General features: G+C 40.8%; 1 protein-coding gene across 3 annotated transcripts in view; it reads right to left on the bottom strand.

The window, feature by feature from the left end:
• Positions 1–21412, bottom strand: part of UTRN (utrophin) — a 321884-nt gene that overhangs the window by 211988 nt on the left and 88484 nt on the right. For all 3 annotated transcript variants that reach the window (XM_033143929.1, XM_033143931.1, XM_033143930.1), the window contains exons 24-35: positions 20127–20240; positions 18623–18769; positions 16273–16443; positions 14690–14869; positions 13589–13723; positions 11258–11407; positions 7804–7965; positions 7367–7495; positions 5761–5934; positions 5031–5186; positions 3676–3846; positions 657–836 (exon numbers count right to left, since the gene is read on the bottom strand). In XM_033143929.1, coding sequence (XP_032999820.1) covers positions 657–836; positions 3676–3846; positions 5031–5186; positions 5761–5934; positions 7367–7495; positions 7804–7965; positions 11258–11407; positions 13589–13723; positions 14690–14869; positions 16273–16443; positions 18623–18769; positions 20127–20240 — 1869 coding nt within the window. The remainder of the gene's footprint in view (positions 1–656; positions 837–3675; positions 3847–5030; positions 5187–5760; positions 5935–7366; positions 7496–7803; positions 7966–11257; positions 11408–13588; positions 13724–14689; positions 14870–16272; positions 16444–18622; positions 18770–20126; positions 20241–21412) is intronic.

Raw genomic sequence — 21412 nt, 5'->3', positions numbered from 1 at the left:
TCCAGGAATGGGAACTGGTGCATACAGCAAAGTTTGGGATGGGGATCATACGCAAAAGCCCTCCCACTTCATTAATCTTACACATATTCAGGCAAATGTCTGAAGAGAGCTTCAGAGATATTACAGATGGCCACTCTTGACTGTGAATGACTTCAAAACAGGGAGCTGACAGATAAATAGATAACTCACAACACAGATCAGAGAGGACACAATAATGAATTAAACTGCCATGGGTGCGTTAGATTCTCTTAATATTTTCCTTGGGATTATGGCTACAACATATTCATGTCAAAAAGTAAAGGCTATTAAAACTGGCTGTTTAGGTAGCAAGAATCTAACAAAGTTCAGGTAGGCACATTTTAAACTGAGTGAAATGATCTATTAAAATTCATGACACATTCTAAAATTATATTGGCCCTATACCTTTCTTATTAAGTAACTTCAATCCTACATCTACAGGGCATGCTGATATCTTCTCTCTTCACAGGAATTTCTATGCTTTGTGACAGTACACATGGTGAGAAGGCTATCATAATGTACCTTATTCTACTGAAGCTAATTACACTCTGGAAATCTTAATGTCAGACAGATTCAGCTAATAACATTTTTTTTAAAGACGGCAAATATTGTAAAGTAAAAATTGCATATAAGCTTACCAAAAGCGTATTGCACCAATCTTCCGTCCAAGTTCGGACTCTACTCCATCCAGCATTAAGAACACAGAGCTTTTCCTCCAAAGTCGTCTCACTGCCTTCCACTAAGGTCTGAAGTACAGCGCTACTCTCTGTTACACTGTTAAGATCAACCTTCTTCCTTTCCAGTTCTCTCAGCACATTCTAAAAGGCAACAGAAACTATTAACAGAACCAAATTCTTCATGATTGCAAAGTCAAAGATGGCATCAAATGCATTCATAGCCTATGACCATGTTTCTAATTTGACCAGCTTGCCTTTTCATATCATGTAAGGCACTTACCAGCAAACTGCATATATGCCCAAATGAACTCCAAACACGGGGTATTCTAATATTGACAAGCGATATTTGCACTCATTGTAGAATTTTCTCCTTCAATAAAAGGTGACTGAAGCATTGGGAAGTTATTGGGAACATTTGACAGTTCTGCATTTCTGTGATCATACAGACTAATGGACAGGGCTGGCCCACCCATGAGGCAAGGTGAGGTGACCATCTCAGGTAGCAGGATCCACAGGGGTAACAGATCCCAATGTACATATTTATTCCCCCACTCTGCCCTTGTTCCCGATATCGATCTTCACTCATCCTTTCTTCCCTAGTGGGAAGAAGGATGTCATTTTGTGGTTTGCGTCAGGTGCCAAAATGTCTTGGGCAGCCCCTGCTACCTGAAATTATCAACTGTTGGGGAATGAAGTTGTAATTTTTAAGACAAATTGTATCTTCCTCTTGCCTTTATCTAATTTATTTTTATTAGATTCTGCCATTTATTTTATTATGCAATTACTCCATGATCCAGTTCCATTTGTTATTTCATAGTTTCCTGTTCTGCATGTGGGGAATTATATATCTATCTATTATGGAGCAATTCAAACTACTTTTTGTCTGCATGTGCGCATGTAACTTTTCATGAAGTGGAGGGAACCTTATGTAATTCTTCCCACTATAATATACATTTTTGTATAATGGTATGTGCGTAAGCACTTGTTAATTAATAAAGTAGTGCCTTTTCTCTAAATCACTGTGGAGCACAGAGGATACTGCAACGTTTCAAATATATTACACTGAAACATTTAAATACTACTAATCATATTGAAGTATTTTGTATACAGATAGTAAAAAGGTCCTCAGATCATAATTATCTATAGCCATTTTAACATAAGAAGGATTTGTGCAGTTTCCTTGCACGACAAGAAATTGTACTGTTCCCATTTTTAACATCAATCCTCAGAACACAATACTCCTCCTTGTAGGCTAATGACTTTTTGCACTCAATTAGGCAAATAATTGACTAACCATGACATTCTCTAAAATAGCAATCAATAATTAAAACAAGCAATTAAATTCAAAAAGCCAAGAACTGTATTACGTTAATGGAAAATGAAACACATTGGTGAACCTTGGATCTAATACGCCTTTTTTCTTTTTTAAGCTGGCACAATTCAGCTTTTTGAGAAAACATTTTTTTTAAAAAAAAATGTCTATAATAAGGCAATCAAATTTAAAAGATAGTTTAAGGTTTTAAATTATCCATGCCAGCTTGGGAAAAATCAGTAAAGGAAGCGTGGACACAATATATGCTCAAATATATGCTCAGAACAAACTATTTGGGAGAAATTTGGAACAAAGTATGGTATTTGTGTAGTTAGCTACTTGGATGGGTTTTTAAATGGGTAAAAAAAAAATCTTTATATAACTGTTTTAACCACTTTAATCCATCACTGAGGAGATTTATCATGTAACAGAGAGCAAATATTAAGTGTTGATGCTGTGGCATTATAGAGATTAGCTCCTCCAATGTGGTTTTGTATAGCAGTTACAGATCCAATAGCTAATTCTTCAACATTTTAAATAATTTCCTTTGAGCAACAGCCAACAAAAAGGCTTATTATATTACTATCCTAGAAGAACAGACAGAGGTGAAGATAGGGGTTGGCAAAAACAGCACCTGAGGAGAACACAGGCCCAGGTGGAGTGCAAAAAAATCACCTTTCAGACTATGAAGTGTATGGTGCGTATGTGTGTGGGCCCACACCACCGCTGTTGAAGCAAGATCAAATGCCGAAGCTTCCCGTCATTCTCGCACTGTGGCAAAATTATTGGGGGGGGGGCAATCAATACAGCTCCTTGCCAGAGGCAGAAAAGACCCTTGGTACACCTCTGAGAACAGAGGATAAACACTACCCATTCACATAATCATGTACCATATGCAATGTTTTTGGAATCTAATGCGGGAAGAAAATGCCTAAGATTTTCCTATTTATAATCAACAATGCATAGTTGACCACAATTTGCATAGCAGAAAATTCTGCTTGAAAAGCATGCATCCATTTTTCTTCATCAGCTTAATGTAAACCAGGAACAAGTTGCACTATGGACTAAGTATTGGACCAGCAAAAAGCAGCACAACAATTCCCTCTAGTGCAACAGGACTTTCCACCTTTCCTTCCCCTAGCCCCCAACTCTCTGGTGCCCTCCCCAAATTTGCTCTGGGTGGTCCAGAGACCACCATCCCCCGCAAGAACAGCAGGGGCGACAGAGAGTTCCATCAGGCAAGCTGAACAACATGTGGGGAGATGAGGACAGATTGTTCCATCAGGGAAATGGAAAAGAAGAATAACCATTAAATAAATTATTTGGAAGGACTCTGGAAACTCTGAGCCTCGCAGGTGGGTTGCTATTGACACTGCGGCAAAAATTAAGGCAACAGTAGCTTCATAAGTGAACTAGAGGAACAGAATTATGTTGGTGATTAGCTCCTCTAATAGTCTGGAAATTTCTAGTGCTTTACAGTCTCTTCTATTCAGGTATAATTTGGTTTAATTTATATGCAAGGCTTCAAGATAGGCTACTAATTAGAATGTGCATTTTTGTCAACAGTTGCTCCAAGGATAAAATCGAAACAGTTGTCTTTGTTGTTTTATTTATAAAAAAATCACAAAGGAACACAAAGGATGAGCGACAAGATACAGTTTTTCTTACTTTAGCCCATGCGATTTCAGTGTCCAGATCAGTAAGCAAACTCTCTGAGGTAGACTTGTGCACCAACTCAGCCTCTGTAGCCTCTAGCCATTTCGACAAGGAAAGAGAGACTTCCTTGAGCTTACATGACAGCTGCAATGCCTGCTCCAAATCTTGCTTCCCTTCAGTGACCTGCATAAGAAACCCAGCATGTAAAAACAGAGATAAGGAGTTCTGCTACTTCAATAAGAAATACGTAGCAGTGAAAGTAATTGGCAACATCCAGGTGGCATTTTTTATAAAAGGTCATACTAAGAAAAAAGAAAAAAGGGATCCAGAGGGGATTCTGGAAATTACAGGCTGCTTAACACAGGAAAACTGGTGGAAGGTATATGTAAGGTAAAAGTAAAGGACCCCTGGACGGTTAAGTCCACTCAAAGGTGACTATGGGGTTGCGGCGCTCATCTCGCGTTCAGGCCGAGGGAGCCGGCGTTTGTCCACAGACAGCTTTCCCGGTCATGTGGCCAGCAGGACTAAACCGCTTCTGGCACAACGAAACATCGTGACGGAAACCAGAGCGCACGGAGATGCCATTTACCTTCCCGCCACAGCGGTACCTATTTATCTACTTGCATTGGCATGCTTTTGAACTGCTAGGTTGGCAGGAGCAAAGGAAGCTCACCCCGTTGCGGCAATTCAAACTGTCAGCCTTCCAATCGGCAAACCCAAAAGGCTCAGGGGTTTAGACCACAGCGCCACCCGTGTCCCTAGTTTAATGTCCCTGTTTAGCTTAATGTCTGGCACAGGAAAACTGGTGGGAAGTATATTTAAACATAAAATAACCAATCCTATAGAACAGCAAGCTTGGCTGAAGCAGAGCTGAAGTAGGCTTCTGCAGTGGCAAATTTTGTCTCACTAATCTATTAAGAATTCTTTGAGAGTGTCAACAAAGCATATAGAAAGAGCTGGTCCTGTTTGCTAGACAGAGCATCCAAGGTGGCTTACAATTTAGACTATACATCACAATGAAGTACTAAAGAACAGGCAGTTCAGGGTGAGAGCAAAACTAAAACATTTGAAGATGCAGTGTGCAAAGTTAAAACAATCCAGAAGCCTGAAAAAATAAAATGCACTGACCATTTATATAAAAAAACAAAAAGAAAGAAGCCAGTCAAGGTTTCCCAAGGAAGAGCTTTTTACAATGTTAAAACCATTACAGAAAAGACCCTATATGTGTCCCAAGCAACAGTACCTCTGAAGGCAAAAGGACAATGAGCAAGGCCTCTAATGGTCATAAGGGTAGTCAGATTCATGTGGCAGAAGACTGTCCTCAAATAGCCTGGCCCCAAAGCCCAAAAGAAGCACACAACTCTTACCTGTGCACCCAGATCATTGTATAGAAATTTCAATGCTGTCAGTTGTTCATCCATGCTCTTAGGGTTATCTGTTTGTTGTTTCTGTACAATTTGCCTTCCTGTTTTGATTACTGTTTCCACTTCAAGCTTTACTTCACTGAGAGTCTTGTAGAGTTTCTACAGCCAGGATGAATTACACATTTGTTACCATTTAACATCTCAAGGCTTGTCTGTTTCTGTTTCCAAATAATGGTTAAGCCTGTTCATGTCATATTACTTGTTGAAAGCAGGTCAAACATAACAATGCATCAATTCAAACATCCTGGCCATAACAAATGTTTCATCCAGAGTTTTAAGAAATAGCTGTTGGGGGGGGGGGGTTGCTTTAATGCTAAACATGACAAAGATAAAATCATGTTATGTACTCTGCATCAAACTTGTCTCTAGGTACCATTAAAGTGAAAAGTTTAGTAAGCTTCCCTTAGAATTATTTTGATAACATGAAAGTGTTACGTTCTTTTGATAATTCTATCTAGGTATAAGAACCAAATCACTTAAAAAGAGTTGTTCCTTTTATCCAAGCTTTCCACCAAATCTGTGGATATGCTTCTATAGAAGGATATCTTCAGTAGGAGCCTACATTTCAGTTGAGACACAGAAGCAAAGTACTGTATCCTAAATCTTCATGACCTCATGGAAATAATATGGAGAGAGGGGGAAGCAGGAAAGTGCAGCCATAATTCTATATTACCATGCACTTATCGAAGTGAGACTGAATTACATCTGGGTCAATATCCTTCACATCCAAGACATGGAGATCAGCCTTTACACTATCCAGAACCCGTTTACAATCCAGCATACGTTGCTCAAAGTTCGCTGGTTTCTGGAAAAGCTGGTACTTTGTGGATACCTCCCGCAGTTTCCTCTGTATATAAAAGAAGGCAACAATATCAAACTGTGACTGGAAAGAAAACACCCCCAAGAGGTTTCAGCAACCCTCCTCCTACATCTCATTGCTTATACCAGTGTTTTTCAACCACTGTTCCGCGGCACACTAGTGTGCCGCGAGATGTTGCCTGGTGTTCCGTGGGGAAAATTGAAAAATTCGAAAGATTTGTGTTTATTTGATTCCTATTCAAGAGAATTACTTTATATATAGTCAATATAGGCACAGAGTTAAATTTTTTAACATTTTCTAATGGTGGGGTGCCTCGTGATTTTTTTCATGAAACAAGTGTGCCTTTGCCCAAAAAAGGTTGAAAAACACTGGCTTAGACCATGCAACACGTCTCCCAGAAACATATCCTAGTTTCTTGTACAGTCTTGAGCCTAGCACAGGATGCTTGTCCTTATATTCAAAGGACTCCAGATTCTCATGCCCTTATCACATCTCTCTGCTCTTAAACCTCAATACATCTCTACCTGTGACTATCACTCCTCCAGCAAAAACCTCAGCTATCCAAGGTCTCCTGCTCCCTCAAACGATTTCATCTATTCTCCCACAATGACGAGAAATGCCTCTTACTTATCTCCAATATGACCCACAGGAAGCTGGTGGTCCCCACCAGCCCAAGTTTATGGCCCAGTCTCAAAGGTATGGTGCTCAGTGCTCAGGATAAAAACCCTTTGCCTGTTCTTTAGAAATTGTTCCAAGCTAATTAGGTTTTATGTAGAATTATTGTATAATTTACCATTTAATATGTTGCATGGAGGCTAGTCCTATGCCAGGGGCAGGGCTTTAGTAATATGGCACTCTGAGCAAGGACAAAATTTGGCGCACCCCCCCCCCCGCACTACCCTAAATCCAGCACTGCCAGTGCTTTACACTCAGAAGCTGTATGTATTGTACACTGATTCCTGTTGTACATAAATAAAGTGCGTAGCCTTCACCCATAAGTGCGCTTACTGCCCCAAATCACAAAAAGCTGCCCATTGTCAGAACACATCCTGCATACGAATTCTGAAATAATTTAGATCATGTTTTATTTCTACAACTAGCAGTGTCAACCTCCCATTTTATTTTGGAGCTGTTCCAAAGACAACAAATGTATTGAAATTTAGAAGCCAGATCAAGAGATAATTTAAACAAACTTCTAAGCCGCCCTTCATCCACTGGATCTCAGGGTGATTTTCTAATGATCAATAGAACAATTAATATTAAAAAGCAGCATCCACACAAATCAAAGACGCACAAGAAATTTATAAAAGTAACAAAATTATTTATCTATTAAACTTCTGCAAATCAAATTCAAGTAGCAGGACTCGTGTTTATCATCCACAGGTGCCCTCTCAGTTTTTTTCCTAATGCGGTCAGTGGCACTCAGTCCTGGTCACTGGCAAATGTTTGTGATATTTACCTGCAAGGCATCCAATTGAGACCCACTACGAGGAGATCTGCATTCTGGGGAGGCTGGCATCAACGACCGCACATTCTTTCTCAGCTCTTCCAAAGTGGATTCATGAGCAGCAATTTCAGTTTGGATTTTCTGCCAAGTCGTTATTGGAAAGGCAAAAAAAAAAAAAACAGTACATGGCAGATATCAGCCTCACTAGCAATAAATCACACCACAGAAGTCTATTATGAGTGCTACAGTGTCAACATCAGTCACGCTGGCTTTGATGATAGGCTCCTTCTTTCAAAGTCATTAGCCCTATTACAGCAGGTACTCCAATGTGTCCGCCTACACACACATACACAGCTAAATTATACGGCACAGATTCCTTTCAAGGAGCAATCTATCATCATCCTACACCCAAAAATCCTGCGTGGCAAACAGAAGTCTACTGAAAATACCTGTGCCTCCTGTGGCATTTGGAAGGCATCTATTCTGTCGGTCAAGTACGAAGTTAGCTGCCTATCCAGATCCTTCAAGCTTTCTTGTAGGACTTGCAACATGTGCTCGGTTTCCCGCATTGTCTGAAGCTGCTGTTCCAAGCAAATTTGTCTGCTCACTGCCTGAATTTTGAAGCAAAAGAGTAAGTTGCACAGCATGATTACTTTTGAATTTGCACACAGAAAAATATGAATATGAAATAAAATGAGAACTGCAATTTCCTTTCTTGCTGTCAAGGGCTGCAATTTAAGCATTGCATTTTTCGAGATTATGAACCACTCCTAACAGAAGAGCACATAATTCAGAGATCCTTAACATGGGAAGCCCAAACAAAGATGTACATGATTATGTCCCCCCCCCCAATCTGCATCATTCATCTCAACATACACAAGAATGGCATGGTTGGAGGCATAGCTTGAACTCTCTAGGGAATTCTATCAATCATTTCCTACTATAACATTTTATAAAGGCTGCCAACATGGATGGCTTTTCCCCAAAGAAAACCCACTCCATACAGCTAAACTGGAGCAAATGGCAAATGGGTTTTCCGTAGACTGACGTTTGCTCCAAGTCAGCAGTAAAGAGCGGGTTTCCCCAGGGAAAGTGGTAGGACAAACAGAAAACCACTTGTGCCTAGTGTCTAAGCAAAGTGTGGACAAGCCCAAATCCATTGAGAATAAGGTGATATACCTCCAGTATAATTGGTGTGCCTTTGAATGCCAGTTGCTACAAAACACAAGAGAAGAGACTACTATTGCACTAATGTCCTGCTTGTAGGCTATCCATAGGCATCTGGTTGGCCTAAGAAAACAGGATGCTAGACTAGAGGGGTGTTTGATTTGATCCAGCAGGATTTTTCTTATGTGCTTCTTATTGTTGTTCTTAGAACATTACTGCTGAAATTCATTTTATTCAGCTCTCTCTCTCCTTAGGCAAGATCCCTTGGGTCTTAAACATTCCTAATGCTTTCACAATCACACACTTCAAAGGTCAGAGAGCAGGTCACACTCAAAAACAGAGGTTAAGTGGCTCTTTTAAAACCACTTGGCCATATCAGTCATCAGAACAGATGTGAGTGAATGGAGTAAGGCAATGTGCAATGAAAATGTGATTAGAACCGAAAGCTTCTGCAAAGGGAGTCCCTCGCTCAAAAGAATAGCTGTGGCTCCACTAAGATACAGTGGTGCCCCGCTAGACGAAAATAATTCGTTCTGCAAAAATTTTCGTCTAGTGGGTTTTTCGTCTAGCGAAGCGGCAATGACAGCCGCGCTTTCGCTAGACGAAAAAAAAAGACGAAAAATTTTCGTCTTGCGAGGCAGCCCCATAGACAAATTCGTCTTGCGGGGCAGCCTCCCGCTAGACGAATGCCTTCGTCTAGCGAGTTTTTCATCTTGCGAGGCATTCGTCTAGCGGGGCACCACTGTAGTATAAATTCACTGTATGGCAGTATAACTAATAGTTGAGACAAGTGTTCCTATGAGTAGAACTCCATTTGCTGGGCACACCTGTGGGAATACGTTTCAGCAGCCACCATGCCGATCCTTCTGTGCTGTCGCGCGCAGGAGGAGAAGAGGAGAGAAAGAAGATCCGGCCAGGATCACAGAGCTGGAGTCGGGATCCCTCCGCTCCAGCAAAAGCGCGCCAGGAAGCCTTTAGGTTAACTGCTCTTAAGGCTGTTTCCTGCCCGGAAGGGCTTGTTATGCTGAGTTGTTATTGGTTGGTGTTATGCTGATGGCGTTGTATGAATAGCTAATAAATAGCCCCTGCCTCTGTTTGAGAGGAGGGAGAGCTCGCTCGCTACCAGTGAGTGCACTTCAAGATTTGACTGCAGTCTCTTTTATTTTCGGCCACCTTCTGCTGCTTCGGCCGCCTTTGCTTCTCTAGCTGCCTATCGCTTCTTCAGCCCTGAACCTTCTACAATTCCTCCAAATCCTCACGACCTTCATGACCTGTTGGAGCAGGTTACTCCAACACACACCCACTAGAAGAGGGGCAAGGTCATTTTTGCAGAAACCTGCATCCTCTGAAAAGCTGTAGGGGTGGTTGCATGGGGACTGCAGGTGGAAGAGGGAAGTGGAAAAATCACCCCCTCTTCCTCCAGTGAGACTCTTCAGTGGATCTCAGTGCATTCAATGAGCAGAGGGAGTCCCTCCTTCAAAAAGTAGAAGGGACTTTTTGGATCCAACCCTGTGTTACACATTGCTGGTAGCATCCTGCTAATCTCTAAAATGAATCTGAGTCACCAATCCAGATCTTAATCTGTTTTGTGATTTTCAGAATTAATCTAGTTAGCTGTTAATATACTTCAACTAATATTCTGCTTATAGAAAGATTTTCTTGCATTTTGCACAAAAGCTTATGGGAGCATTCTCACGGTTTTTCATTCCTTGCATTGCATCTTACTTATGATGGCAAAAACATTAGTTTACAGGTTGCCTCTTACTGATTTTTAGAAGCATGGAAGGAGTCCATTTATAAATCAGCAACCCTATCATCTTTTGTTCTGCCATGCACAGTGGATTGTGACCCACCAAGCTAAATGCAGCCAACCAGTCTGGATGTTGGCTAATCAGGGGTTAGTAACGCTTCAATCTTTGCTGTGTGTCTGACAGCTGCCAAACACTTGGAAGGCCACAATGGATGATTTGTGCATTATTTGGCTTGGTGGGTGGCAAGTTGTACAGGTCTGATCTAGTTATCACCCGCTTGGACTACTGCAATGCACTCTACATGGGGCTACCCTTGAAGGTGACCTGGAAACTGCAATTATTCCAGAATGCGGCAGCTAGACTGGTGACTGGGAGTGGCCACCGGGACCACATAACACCAGTCCTGAGAGATCTGCATTGTCTCCCAGTACATTTCCAAGCACAATTCAAAGTGTTGGTGCTGGCCTTTAAAGCCCTAAACGGCCTCGGTCCTGTATACCTGAAGGAGCGTCTCCACCCCCACCGTTCAGCCCGGACACTGAGATCCAGCACCGAGGGCCTTCTGGCGGTTCCCTCACTGTGAGAAGCTAAGCTACAGGGAACCAGGCAGAGGGCCTTCTCGGTAGTGGCGCCCGCCCTGTGGAACGCCCTCCCATCAGGGGTCAGAGAGATAAACAACTACCTGTCATTTAGAAAATACCTGAATGCAGCCCTGTTTAGGGAAGTTTTTAATCTGTGACTTTGTATTGTATTTTGATATTTGTTGGAAGCGGCCCAGAGTGGCCTGGGAGATCCAGCCAGATGAGCGGAGTATAAATAAATTATTATTATTATTATTATTATTATTATTATTATTATTATTATTATACTGGGTGCCAAAGATTGCTGTCAGCTTGTGATGGCTATTTAAAGCTTTGTTACATACTGAGCATAGAGGCACTAGTGAAAACAAATTATCCATCTTACTAAACATACAAATTCTTACCACATGGCTTAATTCTTCATAGCGGGCGTTGAAAGCTTCCAATTTTTCACTGATGATTTCATCAAGGATCCCTCCATCAATCAACGTTTGGCCAAGTTCCCGAATTTGAGTCCGGTTATCAGTTGGATGGCGAAGGACAGATTCCAATGACTAACAAGAAGTGCGTTGTTAGTTTTTTTTATAAAAAAAACAATGCATCACAACAATGCAACATAAACTAATATAGTAACTCAAATCTTACATTTATTTTACTTGCACGATCACAGCTTTGGGTGGGTGGGGAATAAACAAACGGAGAGCAGAGGAAACCCACTCTCAATTTATTTCCCAGCCCCCACCCATGCACAGCTGCAATGGCAGACTTACTTGACTTTGGGAAGGTAGCGCACTACCTTCCCAAAGCTGGGTAAGCAAGGTGCCAGGTTTTGGGAAGGAGGTGTGCGAGCTTTGGCAGTGTCCTAGAGCCCGTGCGCCTCCTCCCCAAAATCCAGCACCTCACTTACCAGCTTTGGGAAGGTGGTGGAAGGGCTCTGGAAGCCTGACAAAGCCCTTGTGCCTCCTTCCCAAAGCCAGGCAAGCATTTACATGTATATGTGTGGACCCCTAGAACCAAATCCTCACGTAAAATGTGAGCTACCTGTATCTGAAAGCATGTGGAAACAAACCTGCCTGCCGAACACCAAACATATCTCATGGAAGTGCACTGAGTAGCTCCAGGACAACAACCAACAAGGTTCTGCTTCTTGTTGAAGCCAATCTGACCTCCAGCAATGATGGGACCTGAAGCAGACCCTCCTCAGCTGATCTCAAGCTATGGGGAGTTTCGCCCTGAAATATCCAGGACCCAATGCATTTAAGACAAAGTGAGAACTCATAATTTTGTCCAGAAACACACCTGTAACCCATTATGTTGTCTGAGCACCAGTGTTTGAACATCATGCTGATGTGCACCTGACAGCACTTGTTAACCTGTGCCCTGCTAGGCCTACAGAACCAGCAACTTTAGCAAACACACAGAAGAGCAGCCATGATGGATGAAAATGTAGACGCCTGTCATTTCTGTGCAAGCAGCACTGAAAGTTTTGCTAGATTTCGCTAACTGCTGTGTGAGACTGGCATCCTGGATGTTGATAAGATTAAAAGGAAACATCACGCTGTCAACATAATGTTACCTACATGAAGAATACAATATCCATGGAATCAAAACAAAGGTGAAAGCCAGTGCTGAAGTGCGTCAAAGGTGATTTAAGTGAAGAACTGCTGCAGAAGCAGGGGTCCCAGATGCACAATTCCCCTTCCCAGATAGATTATAGTCTTTGTCCTACATGGGTCCACTCATGTGGTTAAATTAATTGAAAAGGTGGGAAACTCCCATCCCCTTGGCACAGTTTCCAATCAACATAAAAAGTGTACGGAGAATCATTTTTGCTCCTTTTCACTGCTAGCTGCTACCTGCTGTCTAACTCTGCTTCACATGCTTTCACACAGCTAAAGCTCAAAAGATCCTGCTTTATCAGCCTGGATTTGTAAAAAGAACCAACCTGCTAGTATGCTTGGGAACTTAGAAAATCTGTTTTAAAACCAGAGGAAGTTAGGAGGAGTCCATATTAATTATTTGATTACTTTGTCAGTGCAATCACCAAGACTTGCATATACAATTTATATCACATTACTTTAAGTTGCTTTATTTTCACAAACCTCATAATTATTTAAGTTACTTGGTTTTCTTAAAATTGTATAACACCATTAAGCTTTGTACACAAATAAGCCAAATGATTTGTTTCGCTTGCAATCTTGAGCTTTTGTCACTGGTCATGCTTTACTCTTTGTCTCACTGGGTTGCTGCTGAGCAAATCCAAGCCCTGATTGAGGGGATGAAATGAGCACTGGTGTATTGGACTGGCATACACTAGTGTTGATTGGATCCCCAAATTCGGCCACTTGTAGTTTCCACGCCATCTTTATGGACAGCCACTCATAAAGCACTTTGCAACTGTCTTATCTAGGTGTCACTGTGGCATGGATGATAGAGGTCAGGTCACTGTCCTCCAACTGGAAAAGGACACGCCAGTTAATGAAGGCAATTACCGAGATTTAAAGCATTTTTGGAAGAATTAACCCCAAAGGACATCTGTATCAATAAATAAAACCAAATATACAATAGCTTAACTATTATAAAGATTAGGCTGAACTGTTTGTTCGTTACCAATGCAACGATCATATGCTGTAAATGTAGCAGAAAAATATTGCTCTAATAAATAAATTAAAAGTCCACGTGCATTTTCTGCCTTTTCCTTGAACATACATGAACTGATGGAATGCCTACCATACCTCAAGGGCTTCATTGACAGCATCCACTTTATCTGGCAAGTTTTCAGTGCTTTTCATCCTTTCCTCCAAAGTATTCAGCCAGGCTGTTTCTAGATCCAGATAGTGGAGCAGCTCAATCCAGCAAGACCAGACTTCCTGAAGGTGATGGGATTTCATTTTTTAAAAAACACACACAACTAAATTACATTTCAGAGACAAACCCCTATTCAATCTAGAGAAGCACATATTTCTCAAGTTTCGATTGGCACTCTAAACAGAGTTAGCTGTCAACCAACAAGACCTTCATTAACCTCTGCATAAAATCCACAATTATTTTTATCAATGAGGCCTGGCAAACCACTCTGCAGTATAGCATGTCCTATCCAGGCCCAAGTTTCACCACCCATCCCATCTTTTGCTGCATACCGTTCCACTGGAAAGTGGGAGCACTATGAGACAAACCAAGGGATCTTGCTCTGTACCCATACCCACATAATTACAGTATAATCTCTCTAAATAAAATTTTGACATGCTCTGTCAGCTTAGCAAACGAAGATACAGAGGAATATTCTGCCCGTGTACAGTACACTGTCGCTTTGTTTCTCCTTTGGAGAGAGCCGTGATTAAACCAACAAATCTCTAAGCCTATTTTCCAATTTCATCCAAACCAGCAAACAAGGAATGTTCATTTTTTAATACAGTATGATCTTAAACCATTCACTTGGTGAGATATAATTTTCCAAAGCAAGCAACTAGAGCAGGCTTCCTCAACCTCAGCCCTCCAGATGTTTTTGGCCTCCCATGATCCCTAGCTAGCAGGACCAGTGATCAGGGGTGATGGGAATTGTAGTCTCAAAACATCTGGAGGGCCGAGGTTGAGGAAGCCTGAATTAAAGAATGTGGAGAGAAGTATTATCTGAAATGCTTTGCAGCTGTACACATGGTCACATCTGACCTCAAGTATCATTTAATATAGAAATTATGGTCACAGTAAATAAAAGTTTTCAAGTTTTCAAGTTTTCTAGTTCTTTGGCTTTCCAATGATGTACTAGCATTTCCTGTTGCCCAATATATCACAGACACATGAAACATTTCTGCTGAGGTTAGATTATTCAGCAATACCTCCAAAGTGTGGCATTTCCCCCGGATTCTGTTGCAGAGTAGCTGGTAATTCTCCAATACAAGGTTAAGCTCAGTTGTTAAGTCCTGACCACCAGATGGCAGTTTAGCAGCTAACATCTTAATGTTGTCTTTCAGAATTTTCACCCGCACTTCTTTCTGTAGCACATCCTCTTTTGCTCTCTGCCCAAAGAAAGTGATTACTGATCAAATGGTTACTGACAAAGACAATTACAAAGTCTTAGTCTTTAGTATACAAATATAGGTCTCTACTCATTCATTTTTTTTTCAATATTTCTTTATAGAAGCTGGCAGGAACAGAACCATTGTGCTCCATGAAGTTTCACTTGACACTCTGTTGTATTATTTATCACGTCATGCTGTCATGTTCATCGTGCTGTCAAATGACATGATTTCTCACACAACAAAGACTCTTGTAGCACCTGAAATAATTTATTATTGCATGAGATTTCATAATGTGCAAAGACGTTTCTTTCAACATGATCTATCTTTCATAGCCAGACTATTGCTGTTTCAATTCATTAATATTCACCAAAACCGGAAATGCAAAAACAACACTATAGAAAAATCCTTCACATTCATAACATTTTTAAAGCAATTCAAATAAAACATTTCCCAGGTGAGTAGCCACATAAAATATGCTTGTTAGGGTTGTCCTCCCAACTCATGTCTTATTTCCAATTTTGTCACAGAGCTGAAATACCAACATGACACTGCAATTAAAAAATATCTGACAAAAAACTAAATCATGAAACAAGTTTGGATGAAAGTGGTAGTGGTAGAAAAGGGGAAAAGCACCTAGTCATACCTCGGGTTGCATTCGCTGCGGGTTATGAACACGCCGAACCCGTACTCTGCACATGCACAGAAGCGTCGAATCGCACCGTGCACATGTGCAGATACTGCGCTTCAGGTTGCGGTTTTTTCATGTTGCGAATGGGCCTCCGGAACGGATCCCGTTCGCAACCAGAGGTACCACTGTACTTACAGTGAAGCCTATGCCCCCTCTCAGTTTGAGAGTGCAAAGTTCCCTCATCAAATCTGCTAACTCTGTATTCAGTTTTACACTCTGAACACATATAGTTTCAGCAAGATCTACAACTTCTGCTTCTGCCAGCCCCTGAAACTCCAGCAATAGTCCGAGACCATTAGGCCAAGATAAGCAAATAGTGCCAGACCAAGTAAGATCCACTTCTCACAATTACATAGGATCTCCTCCACCACCACTGATTAGTTCCAGTATTTCATAATTCATATCCCGTTCTCCCTTCCCAAAAAGGTTTAGATAGAGTTAAACATAGAGGCTCACAGTTATTTGTTTCATTTTCACAAAGCTTTATAAAAGATCGTTTCCTGAAACCTAAGCACTTTCCAACATCACACCACACCCATTTCTATTATTCACTCAGGGTTTTCTAAAGCTAACATTTTTTTAAAAACAAAAACAAAGTAAATTCAAAAACTCACAAAATCAATTCAAAAAAGCAATTTCTTGTTTAAGAATGGATAATATGCACACAAACTTAGAGACCCACATAACCTATCGCACAATCACGTTTTCTCACCTTCATTTCATCCACAGCATTTTCCAGCTCATCTGGATTCTTGTATTCAAAATCTCTCTCCAAATATTCTTCTTCGGCCTGAGTCATCCATTCTTGCATCTCTGTCAAATCCTTTTTGAGGTTTACAGCTTTTTCTTGACTTTCGGATAATTGATTTTTCTGACTAATGATCTAGCAGTTCAACCAAAAACACACAGAGAGGTAAAAGCTATCTGCATCATTTGAAGAGAGTCTCAGCACTGATTCAATGTAAAGTATAAATATCAGAGGATTGAAAGTTTCAGCAGCTCACTTCTAAAGTAATTATTGCATTATAAAATATCTGGCAAATGCTGTTGCTATGGTTACAAAAAAAAGATCTTTCATCACAGCTTACTAGAACTGACAGATGTAATAGAATACTATTCTGCTTATTTTTAGCTATAGAATGCTTGCTATAGTTTTAAGTTCTATAATAACAAATCCATGGTTGAACTTCCCTAGGATCATTCAAACAGGATGTCTATTGCGGTGAATCAACACCACAATTACTATTACATGTGCTTAGGTTTCTGTTACTTCAGGCAAACACACACATTATATACATATTAAATGGACAGGAGGTTCTAATGCGTATCCTATCCAGAATGGATATGTGCCCACTGGTACTGCCTAGACTGAAGGATGACAAGCACTATTTGAAATGTCTGGCCTTTTAAGGGATGGCTTGCTAAAATATAATAAAAAAGGAGTAAGAAATACCTATGTGGGTAAATTAAACTTCAGATTCCACAGACACAATTTAAATTGAGGCAGTGTTGTCTAATGGGGCAAGAAATAAAATGAGCATTCAACCAGCACAAGCCGCAGACCTGATCTGTCATTTTTTTGCTAGTCACAAACTCTTTTTTTTCTTCTTCTGGTCTGGCAGAAAACATGGGCAGGCAAGACCTAAAAGGTCTCAGTGGTTGGAAAAGGTGACACTGATTTATTAGACACCAAAAAAGGAAGTCTAGCTGAAACAGTAATGTCTAGCCCAGTAATGTCTAGCCCAGTAATGTACGGAAGTGAGAGCTGGACCATAAAGAAGGCTGATCGCCGTAGAATTGATGCTTTTGAATTATGGTGCTGGAGGAGACTCTTGAGAGTCCCGTGGACTGCAAGAAGATCAAACCTATCCATTCTCAAAGAAATCAGCCCTGAGTACTCACTAGAAGGACAGATCCTGAAGTTGAGGCTCCAGTACTTTGGCCACCTCATGAGAAGAGAAGAATCCCTAGAAAAGACCCTGATGTTGGGAAAGATGGAGGGCACAAGGAGAAGGGGACGACAGAGGATGAGATGGTTGGACAGTGTTCTTGAAGCTACTAACATGAGTTTGGCCAAACTGCGAGAGGCAGTGAAGGATAGGCGTGCCTGGCGTACTCTGGTCCATGGGGTCACGAAGAGTCGGACACGACTGAACGACTGAACAACAACAGCTGAAACATTATGCTGTACAAAGTTACAAACAAGATGATTTACTTCGGTGTTTATTGATCCCCTGGCCCCCAAGCATTTGTCGAGCAGCAAAACCAAAAAGAGAAAGGATATAAAATAGTTCTGTTAGAAAGATGAACCCCCCCCCCCCGCCAATTCTTCTTTAAGGAGGTTTACTGTGAACGAAGTCTTGGATCTGTGTCCACACTTTGGCCACGAATATCCTACCCAGAGAGGCCTTGCCAAGCCATTTCATTACTATTTGTCAAAATATGACTTGCCTATTGTGCCTTTGGAAATGGTTGGTGGCATTTGGCATTCTGTTACATAATATAATGCTTACAGTGCTGAATACATACATTATAAGCAACCATTACAATAATCCTGGAAGATAAATCACTATTCTTATCCCACGTGGGAGTGTGGTGGTGGTGAGGCCAAGGGGCAGAATGACTTGCTAGGTCTACCTAAAGTTCATATGTAAGATGAGATTTGAACAGGGTGTCATCCCAGATCACAGCTTGCACTCTAACCTTCCTTTGCTACACCAGTAGTAGACAGCAGTCTCATGGTTTCACTGCCAAACAGTTAACACAGTTTCAATGTTTTAGGATGGACTGTTGCCTGTTGATGTTTATTAACTTATCTAAGTGCACTTACGTCCTGCATCTCTTCCATAATGGAGCTCAAGGCAGCGCTTGTGAGATTTTCAGGTGATCTCTCATCCAGGCACTGATCAGACCCAGACATTGTGATTTAATATACATGTTAAATATATTATTTATATGGCTACCAAGTCTGTTATTTCAATGTATACATGAAAGCCAATACTATGAATACAGAGTGACAGACAAGACAATGCAAATAAAGAGTAATGCTGTCAGTAACTAACCTGCTTGCTGAGTCTCTCCCATTGTGACTGGACATCTGTCAGCTTAGATTTCACCCAGGCATTAACTGGCTGGCCTCTTAAAGCAGAGTCTATTTCTTTCATCTCCTTTAAGGACAACTCAGTCTTCTCCATTTCAGTAACAAACAGCTGATCACAAGAGAGAAAACACTTTAACAGCCACTTTTCAGAATGCAGGCAGAAATGTTGTCCATTTCCGAAGGCATTGTGCAAATATTTCTGATTCTATTTTTCATAACTCCTAAATTCCATACGCGAAGTTATTTTAAAATAAATATCCAGTCGCATACTTTCATCTGAGTCGGAAAATGGATCCAATCCAGAGAGCTTCTTCAGGTGTGTGAGGGTTTGTATTCAACTACGGGGAATTCTTTTCTCTGAATAGCTTTGAGCAGCTGCTGCCCACACACAAATATTACATTACAAATGGCTTGTGAAAATCTCAACTTGCAAAGAAATACGTGTGTCATACATTACAACGGGCTGCTGATGTCATGGAGTTTCCTGAGCAGTTATCTGGATTTTCTATTTAGGAATGATCTCACAGTCAAGACTCAAAAGGGTATCAAGGGTACTCTGGCTCTGTCCCCACTACCTATAGTGATAAATTCAGTCAACTAAAAACCTTACAGCTACTAGGCTGGTTAATATGCAAAGAACTGCGCAACGGTCCCTGTGCCCAAAAGAGGCTTCTTTGATCTTATGCTTCTTGAATAGCAGCCCCTTATGCCAGATGGCCACCCACTTTTGGAAGCAAGTAAACTCTAAACAAGCTTGGAATATGTGGGTCTGGTCTTCTATTCAAAAGGAGGATATGATCAAATATCATGACAGGCACACCCAAGCACACAGGTGTGCGTAAGGCAGATTTTTGGAAGCCAGTTATAATGGTTGCAATCATATACTATGGAGGGTACTAACCTCACAATTTAACTGTACTGAAATACCTCTATATTTTAGGAAAGTGTGCCCATACTTTTAAGTTGTGTTTTTGAGTGCACGGCGCAATTCAAATAATCTCAGTGCAATTACCAGTACACTTTTCTCCCAATCCCCCCCCCCATGACCAATGTTGTTTTTATTTTGTTTCTTTCCAACAGCATCTCCACATGGGCAAAGCTCAGCTAATTTATAGGCTACTCTGAAGACTTCATCATCAGATCTTGCAGGATTACACACTACCTATCTCTCTGTTAGAGATCTTCATTTTAAAAAAAAAGAAGTGAGACAGTTCTACTATTCCCATCTATATTGTAATACTGAACAGGCTGCCAAATTTTAAAAACGAGGTTCCACAACTGCATTTTAGTACCATGGTATCAGGGAACAAAGGAATGTAAAAGACACTTCTGTGTTGCTTTATCCTTTTCTTTTTCTTTTCTTTTGAGGGGGGGGGGGGTTATGAAATGCACTATATAATTCTTTGAAGTAGCCAAAGAATAATAGAGGTAAACAAGCAACTCTGTTCTACATTAGCAGGGCTTACCATGCATTGATCAAGCTGTCTCTGAAGGCCTTCAGGATCCCTTTGAATAGCTTGCTCTTTCATTAAGAAGTCTTTTACACCATCCAGCCACTTTTGAACCAGTTTTGAATCCGTCTGAACAGAACAAAGAAAAGTTAAGAAATGTAATTAACTGTTTTAACCTATTTGTCTTCAAGATCGGAAAAACCCAAATACAATAGTAATCCCCACTTGCTTATTTTTTCCACTGTCAGGCTCATGTAAAGATTTGCTAACCAAAAACCCAATTATAGACTAACTAATAATCCAAATTCTGGACAAATGGCAACAACACTGGAGGAAGAGAAACAAAAACACACAAAGAAGCCTGGTGGATCAGACCAAAGGCCCATCTAGTCCAGCATCCATTTATCATAGCAACCAACCAGATGCCTATGAAAGTCCACAAGAAGGACCTGAGAGAAGCACTGCTCCCCCCAATCTGTGATTTCTAGCAACTGGCACTCAGAAGCATACTGACTCCATTAAGTGGGGGTAAAACATAGCAGCTCACTCAAATCTTCTGTACCAGCAGAGTCAAACGGTGACTTTTATCATATGTGGTGGACTTGTGACAGAGTGAAAATATTTTGAGAATTGATTTACAGTATCTGAAGAAGTGTGCATGCACATGAAAGCTCATACCAAGAACAAACTTAGTTGGTGTCTAAGGTGCTACTGGAAGGAATTTTATTTATTTTATTTTTTCCCCGACTATGGCAGACCAACACGGCTACCTACCTGTATCTGATTTACAATGAGTTAAAGAAGATGTTTAGATATACATTTCCCAAAAAACCTGAACCTTTTTACTAGGTTTGATGGGCAATGAAATTACAAAGGTAGATCAAAGACTGTTTATCTATGCCACAGTGGCGGCGAGGACTTTGTTGGCCCAAAAGTGGAAATTACAAGAGATACCTACGATTGCAGAGTAGCAGACAAAGATGTTGGAATATGCGGAAATGGCCAAACTGACCTGCAGAATCTGAGACCAGGATGATTCGAAGTTCCAGAGAGACTGGAATAAATTTATTATTTATTTAAAAGATAACTGTAAGCATTTGAAGACACTAGCAGAATTGAAGTAAATCCTACAATGTGGACTATAGTAAAGATTAAAAATTGCGCAAATGGATTGAAATAAGGTACCTGTTTGGGGGGGGAGGGAAGTCAAAAGCTCAGTAGAGCTACTTGTTTTATTGTTGTGTTTGTTGTGTGATGCAAAAGAAAGAAAACAATAAAAATTTATTTATATATTAAAAAAT

This window comes from Lacerta agilis, chromosome 3 (genome assembly GCF_009819535.1).
Source record: "Lacerta agilis isolate rLacAgi1 chromosome 3, rLacAgi1.pri, whole genome shotgun sequence".
In the NCBI taxonomy this organism is placed as follows: Eukaryota; Metazoa; Chordata; class Lepidosauria; order Squamata; family Lacertidae; genus Lacerta; species Lacerta agilis.
Note: the sequence above shows the minus strand (reverse complement) of the source record. Positions and strands in the feature narration are given on the sequence as shown.